Source organism: Electrophorus electricus, chromosome 12, assembly GCF_013358815.1.
Source record: "Electrophorus electricus isolate fEleEle1 chromosome 12, fEleEle1.pri, whole genome shotgun sequence".
In the NCBI taxonomy this organism is placed as follows: domain Eukaryota; kingdom Metazoa; phylum Chordata; class Actinopteri; order Gymnotiformes; family Gymnotidae; genus Electrophorus; species Electrophorus electricus.
The window spans coordinates 7,362,213-7,369,712 of NC_049546.1; the positions used below are offsets into that span (position 1 = coordinate 7,362,213).

The 7,500-nt window shown below is 44.7% G+C and overlaps 3 protein-coding genes across 4 annotated transcripts in view; 2 read left to right on the forward strand and 1 right to left on the reverse strand.

Moving 5' to 3' along the window:
* The window catches only part of LOC113585290 (phospholipase A and acyltransferase 3-like), a 9,488-nt gene extending 8,732 nt beyond the window's left edge, over positions 1–756 (reverse strand). For both annotated transcript variants that reach the window (XM_035531914.1, XM_035531915.1), the window contains exons 1-2: positions 654–756; positions 167–222 (exon numbers count right to left, since the gene is read on the reverse strand). In XM_035531914.1, the coding sequence (XP_035387807.1) occupies positions 167–181 (15 nt within the window). In that variant the 5' untranslated portion in view covers positions 182–222; positions 654–756. The remainder of the gene's footprint in view (positions 1–166; positions 223–653) is intronic.
* A 536-nt stretch (positions 757–1,292) lies between these two features.
* ints5 (integrator complex subunit 5) lies at positions 1,293–5,524 on the forward strand. The gene is made up of 2 exons (XM_027022742.2): positions 1,293–1,465; positions 1,949–5,524. Exons 1-2 carry the CDS (start codon positions 1,425–1,427, stop codon positions 4,968–4,970), a joined length of 3,063 nt encoding a protein of 1,020 aa, XP_026878543.1. The 5' UTR covers positions 1,293–1,424; the 3' UTR covers positions 4,971–5,524.
* Positions 5,525–6,516: 992 nt separating this feature from the next.
* Positions 6,517–7,500, forward strand: part of ganab (glucosidase, alpha; neutral AB) — an 11,641-nt gene continuing 10,657 nt past the window's right edge. The window contains exon 1 of the mRNA XM_027022734.2: positions 6,517–6,607. Within this exon, the coding sequence (XP_026878535.1) occupies positions 6,585–6,607 (23 nt within the window). The 5' untranslated portion in view covers positions 6,517–6,584. The remainder of the gene's footprint in view (positions 6,608–7,500) is intronic.

Here is a 7,500-nt window from a genome sequence, read left to right on the forward strand (position 1 = left end):
TGGGACACAAATATTACTAAAAATAATGTTAATTACAATGGTGTAGATAAACCTTACTCCCTAGATAGAAAAAAGCTGCTGTAGGCAATAAGTTGTATGTACTATATTTTGCATTATATTTGTACAGAACAAGATACAAGCTTAAAATGCTCATAAAGATATTTACCTGACTAGTTGTCATTGTGGTGTCGTTCACGGTGTAGTTGAGCTGAACGCTGGACCCTTTTAGGAACAGATGACATCTACATATATAACTCGTACAGCAGGCAGGGTGTCGTGGCAATGAGAATATTAAGTGATGCACTGACTACGTATACTTTTATCTTTTGAACTTTTTAGTTATTATACATTTAGTAATGACGTGATAAACAAAAATGTTACACGAGAACACTTGATTTTATTTACTTCCAAGCAAACAGTTATTAGGTTGATTTTAGTAACTAAAATGTAATATTATTTGAACAAACTACTGAAAAATCAAAACACTTAATTCCCCTTCAGGGGTACTTCCCTTTTGTGCTACTGTGAGCTAATTGTATTCGCAATGCTAGATGACAGACAATAACGAGTGATGTAACTATACATTCTAATTACAATTTTACGATCAGACGATTGGACTGAAAATCACATTAGATAGAGTATTGAGCGTTTACCCTAATCCCGGAATCTATTCGGCCTCACAGCAAATTCCTGTGTCGATAGTGCTAAATGAGTTAAGTTAGCTGACTCTCGAAGAGAACGAGACCGCATTATACATCATGGCATCTATAGAGGAACTCTTAAAGTTTAAGATAACTCTCGACATAGACGCCACCATTACAGTCTCGCGATAAGTCATTTTGCAGACAAAGTAAAGCTCGCCATAAGTTATAAAAGCAAAACATATTGCGGACAGCGTCAGAACATGTAATATAGGCCTGAGGAAAATGCACAATATGTGCACTTAAAAAGATATTTCCACCTAGCCTATACACAAAACAGCGCGGCGCACTAATCTACAGTCGAGAACCCCACAGGTTCAAAGCCTCAGGGTTAGATAATATATGGGCTGTTAGGATATAATCTTTGTTATTTAGCCATCTAGTTGTGTTGTAATGTATTTCTCTGGCCTTGGGACAATAACAAATAGGCCTAAAGGGTTTAAAAGGTTTAATTAAGGCCTCAGCCTCGAAAATGTAAAACATGAAAAAAAAAATTTTTTAAGTTTGTTTCTAACGCACTACTGAAGAAACGACAGGTCCCGGGGAGGCGACGGTGTGGTCTCCGCAACGACAGAGGGCAGTAGTGCAGATTGTTTAACGTTGGCCTCAGGGCTAACGTCAGCGAAGAAAGTGTTCCTGAACTTCCGTTGCTTAATCTGTGTAATTTATTTATGCGTTTATTTGATATAATCGTCTGATATACTTCTGTATGTCTTGTCAGCGATGCAGACGTCTCACTGCCACACTCCTCAGATTAATTACAGGTTTGTGCAATTACAATATGAAAGCATTGTGTCTTTCGTCTTTTTAAACGGATAATAATGACGTACGGAATCTTTGTGATATGAGAAACTGCGCGTAAAAATATTAACTACATGCACACTATCATGGCGTAGCTTCATAATGTAGAATATCTATCGTAATTCTGCTCGGTTGACAGAGCAAACATTTTGTTCTTCCATTATTTACTTGTTGGTGTTGCTGCTGCTGTTGCAGTTTTCAAGTTACATTCATTAAACTCTTTAACATCTTCGTCTTGTGCCCATTTACGTTGCTTGGCTTTTTGTTTTTTAATCTTTAATCTTCAGTCTTCAGTCTTCAGTCATAACACAGACTTCTAGTTATTAGAGGGTTTACTTGGGAAACCTGTTTAACCTTTGTTATTATTTCAAGTTGGGGAAAGCAAGTTATTCTATGTTTAATAAAGTTCAATATTATATCTAACTATCCTTTCCCCCCCTTTGCAGTCCTCAAGAACTTGATTTGGAAATAAAAGCATTCATCAGTGGTGTTGATCAGACACAAGGTCGTAAACTTAGTATTCGTGATCATGCCCGTTGTGCTGTGCGACTCCTCCGCGCTGTCCCAGCATGCCGTGGGGCAGTCCTGGAGCACTTGAGGGGTGTGTACGACGAGCACGTGGTGGCTTTTTTCCAAGACTTGGAAGCAGAAAATGACAATGGCAGTAACAGCATCACTGGAGGCACCAACACAAGCGTGTCGAACCTGGAAGACGTGATTACAGAGGTCCATGCTGTTCTGCTTGAGTTTATTAGGCTCAGCCCAAAAGCCTGGGCTCCGCTGGTGTCTTCCTGGGCGGTGGATTTGCTTGGTCAGCTCAGCAGTAAGCATGCAGGAAGAAGAGCGGCGCCTCACTCCTCCAGCCTGAACGAGCTCTTACAGCTCTGGATGTCGTGTGCAGCCACTCGCTCCCTCATGGAGTGCTACTCCCAGTGTCTCGCAGCGATGTTGGCCTGGTGCCCTGACGCCTGCGTGGATGCTCTGTTGGATACCTCCGTGCAGCACTCGCCCCATTTTGACTGGGTGGTTGCGCACATTGGGTCAGCTTTCCCTGGCACCATCATCAGCAGAGTGCTGGCCTGTGGACTCAAGGACTTCTATGCGCACGGATATCCTTCAGGAGAAAAAACTAGCCAACCGCAGGCCATTGACAAAAGCAGCAGGGTGCCCAAAATAGGCTCCGTAGTGGGTATCCTGGGCCACCTAGCCTCCAGGCACTCTGATAGCATTAAAAGGGAGCTCCTCAGGATGTTCCAGGATAGCTTGTCTCCTCCACCGCAAAATACACCATCTTCAGGGACTGTTGGGTGGGAGAGCTCCCCTCACCTCCGCAGAGCCACAGTGCCTTTCCTGCTCCAGCTAGCTGCTCTCTCCCCAACTCTCCTCGGCGCTGTATCGGCCGAACTGGTGGAGTTCCTCCGACCGCCCGTGCTTCTTCAGCTCCAGGCTCAATTTCAGGGCCTGCCCAGGGAAGAGCTGGAGAACATGCTGGGGTTGGCAGTGCACCTCATCAGCCAGAGTCCTGCAGGCGGCGCCCGGGTGCTCCGCTTCCTTGCTGACACCGCCACGCCGGCCTCTGTTATCATTTCGGGCCCAACACCCTCCCCTCATGACGGCGTGCGAGAAGCCTGCGACCGCCTACTTCAAATGCTCCTTTTGCATCTCCACAAGCTTGTATACAACAGGCCAGAAGGAGATGAACCATATCAACACTCGACACCCTCTTCTGCGACGACACGTATGGTCCCGTTTCTTGAAGAACTACAGGCCCATGTCGGTGAGCTCTGTGCCGAGACCCTCAGGCTTGAGCGGAAAAGGCACCTGTGGCTGCATCAGCTCCTGTGTCTGTTGTCAGTATATGGAGGCCCTAGTGTGGCCACTGAAGCTCTGTGTCAGCTGCTCACGCAAGCCAGGAACCCTGAGGAGCTTGCGTTGGCCTCGCAGCTTCACTCCCCTCTTTCTTCCTCGATCCCCGGTCTGCTCCCAGCAGCTGTGGCTCGCTGCGTGGCTCAGATCCACACCCAGAACCTGAACAGTAGAGAGTTGGCGCAGCTTTTGAACAACCTGGCCACTGCTGTGCAGAGCCAGGAAGAGGACTGCAAAGCTGGTGCTTCTGTGGCTGGAAGTTCGGCACAATCATCAATGGCTGCCCAGGTCGGCGTGGCCGTTTCGGGCCACCTTCATGATTTCTGCCCGCTGCTCCTTCACGGTGACACCACGGTATCTCGAGCGGCAGCTCGTCTCCTGTCCTGCAGCCAGCTCCCGAGAGCTTGCTCCCCAGCCCACCTGCTCCTCATATCTCGGGCAGCAGTGGCACATTTCTTCATAGCTCTGCGGCAGAGGGGTGAGGGATTGAAGGTTGCAGGGCAAGGTAGTGGGGAGGCAGTCAGTTACTCCATGCGCTTGCTCTCCCGGCTGGCAGCTTACTCTTCCCTGACACTCAAAGCTGTGCTGCAGCAGCTTGTGGAGGGGGCTTTACACCAAGGCAACCAAGATCTGTTTGGTGGGCAGAGAGAAAGCCTAAGTGAAGATGGCGCCCTCCCTCCCAACTTGGGCCCAGACTTGGGTGTATCCTTGCTGGACATCAACTGTAAGTTTGGCACGGCTGTTAACTTCTCCGGAAGCGTGTGGTCTGTGTTCCATGCTGGGGTGGTTGGAAAGGGCCTGAAACCTCCCCGCGCTCCCTCACAGTCCGACCCAGACAAGGTGAACCAGAACATGCAGACTTTGCTTGCTGTGACAGTCCAGTGCTGCAGCTCTAGTGCTGGAGGAGGAAGCAGTAATGGATCAGGTACAGGTTCTGGCAGTGCCCGCTGCCATCATTCTACGGGACCCATCTTGGATGAGCCATCCCCCATCAATGCTGAAGCTGCCAAGGTAATCGCTGTAGCTCTGGTGGAGAATGTTTGCCCTGATGTAGCAAATGGAGAACTGTCCTGGCCGCCTGAGGAACATTCCAAGACCACTGTTGAGCGAGACATCCACATCCGTCGATGCTTTGAAGCGAATCCTGTGTTGTTCCACCTCCTTCGAGTGGTGGCAGCTGGACGCCCGGCACTCTGCTATTGCTCTGTTGTTCTGAGAGGCCTTCTGGCCACACTGTTGGCCCACTGGGAGGCTTCAAGAGAGCCCACAGTGCTAGATTCGCCCTGGCACCTTCAGGCATCATGTCTGCTAGTGTCCTGCATGGGAGAAGGGCAGCTTCTGCCCCCGGTGCTGAGCAACATTCACGAGGTCTTCCCTCATCTTTCCCCTTTTGAGGTCAGACTTTTACTGCTGGGCGTGTGGGAGTACATGCGAGGAAACAGCCCTATGCCACAGAAATTCACCTTTAGCGCTGAGAAAGCCGTGTTTTTCAGAGACTTCTCTCGAGATGGTGATGTGGCTCGCTATATTGCACCGATCCACAGTGTCCTTCACAAGAACATTGACCAACTCGGGCACCTGTGTTGGAGATTTCAGATCTGAGGCCTTCTGAGTACTGCAGAACTAAACCGTTTCAGGATAGGTGAGGTTCTTGGGTTCATACTGTCTGTTTTCCCTCTTTTTTCTTGTACTGTTGGTCAGTTTCCTTGTCACTCCCTCCGGAGGGATAGTTGTTTGTTTGTTTGTTTGTTTTTGTTTAGTTGTTGTTGGACTTTTACACCTTTGAACAGTTGAACCAAATGAATACATTTAAAGTGAAATATTAATTTGACATGTTTAGTTTGTCCATTAGGATTTTTTGGCATGGTATTGAGGGTCATTTCAGAAAAAAATTGAAAAGTGGGCAAATGAAACATTGTAAATTGGGGGCGGGGGCGGGGATTTTTATGTTATGAAACATAACAACCTTATTGCTTTGTTGTGGTTATTTTTATAGTAGGAAATGTTTATATTGTTTATGTTGCGCTTATGGATTTGTTACTATGCCAGTTATGAATTTTGAGTGGGGAAAAAACTGTACATATTCAGTTGGAGCCTTTTAACAAACCTTTTCATTATACTCATGGAGAAAAAAATAAAAGTTTTCGAAAAATTTTGGATGCTGTGTCGTTTGAACATCAGATATATTCTAAATCAAGTTGAGCTCTATAAATATCTAAATAGCCCGTCACAGAAAACAAACAAAAAAAAAAAGAACAGCTCAGAAAGGAGGCCTATTTTACAATCGATTTTCTGATTGTACTTCCTTAATATGACATATTTCCGAGTGAAACGGGGGAAAAAAAGTATGAGCAGGACCCGAATTTATCTTTTCATAGTGTGAAAAGAGGCGGATCTATGGAAGACGATAAATCTACGTTTGCACTCTTTACCATTACACAGTGCTAGATGGGAAGTACTTAGGTGAAGGATATTCGTTCAATAAGAGTGAAAAGGCGGGCAACGCATTGCCAAAGGGTATCTACATACAAAATTATTTTAGCTAGCTGACAGAATTGCAGTATCCGTCAATAGCAGCGTGTAACATAATTGGTTGAATTCTTAAAGAAATCCTAGCTAAAATGCCTCGAATTTAACTTGGTATTCTCCAGCACATCACCTTCAAAATGTAAAAAACATTGCAGTCACCGGGCTCGATACCGTCGTAGGTATGAGGAACAATCCACGCCTCGCCATGCTGCTGCTGCCCGGTATTAGTGTGGACTAACCAGGGAACTGTACCATATTATTAGTTAATATTTTGTTATTAATGTTTTTTGTGTGTGTGCCTGCCCTCGATGGCGTGGCGAGACGTCGGAAGAGACACATGCACATGATCAAAGTCCCAGGCGGGCTTAAATCACTGTAATTTGACATTTTGTCTAATAAATGATTTGTCACTATGAATCGTGATTAATATAACAAAGGACACGAGTAAACAGCATGTTGACTTCAGGTTTTTAATGTAACAAAGATTTGTAATTTGTAAAAGCTGTTTCCATTAATCATTAATGGGTTTTTTTATTACAAACTTTAATGAAGAAAAATCATACAACATTATAACGAGAGTTTTATTTTAATAAAAGTCTTAAATACTAACATCTTTCAGCTCTCCGGTAGTCTGAGCAAACCAACCTCGTCGGGGGGGGGGGTTGGGCTAAGCCAAATAACACCAAGATGGCGGCTGCTCTCAATGAAAGGTGAAGATTCAAGTCATTTATTTCGTCTAGTCTGTTTTTTGTGTATGTGTGTATGATATATTTGCATGTTCTGCATGTTCACTGATATAACACCCTTTTTGGTACTGGATGTAAGTTGTGTGAAGACGCAGGATTTATCTCGCAGGCTTTAATTGAGGAAGCTTGTGCCTGATGAGTGCGTGGCTACGGGGTTGCTAACGTCAGCTAGCCTGCATGACGAGTCATTCGCGTTTAGTTAGCTAGCGGCAGGCTAATGTCAGTTACTTTTATTGTCTCGTATCTTCACAACTGCCAATAAAGCATTTTTTGTATGTCTGTACTAAATTAGCTTTGTAGTAATATAGTTTATTAATTTTACATTTCTTGCCGGCCTGTAAATTCGCATTTTAGATGCTTCTGGCATCCTTAAATTGCATTGTCAGGTGATGACTTTCTTGTCGAAATTATTCGCATGAGTTTTACAAAGGTATGCAGTGCAGATATTTCTCTTTGGGTACGCCAACTTGTGTGAACAAGGTGCAATCACCGTGAGTGCAGTATCCTCTGTTATCTTTTAATCCTTAATCCTTGAGGACCGGAACATAGAGATTGTCACCCCTGAAGGTTCATGTCTCGGGTGTGATGACACTCGGGTCAGTAAGTGCAATTAATTGTTCATTAGCTACAAATACGAGGACAAGAGCTCAGAATGCTGGTTTTATGCATAAAGTCTTGGTGTTTGGTAAGCTCTAAAAGATCATATATTATTCCCCCTAATATTTTTATTTATATATATATATATATATATATATATATATATATATATTATATATATATATAATGTGTGTGTGTGTGTGTGTTAACTCACGTTCGTCACTTACATATGACTCGAAAAGCAATTGTAAAATGTACTT

Excerpts from the sequence above, each read along its gene's own strand:
- ints5 (XM_027022742.2), top strand. The coding sequence starts at position 1,425 with ATGCAGACGTCTCACTGCCACACTCCTCAGATTAATTACAG. Across the intron at positions 1,466-1,948 it reads ACTCCTCAGATTAATTACAG|TCCTCAAGAACTTGATTTGG; the intron begins GTTTGTGCAATT and ends CCCCCTTTGCAG.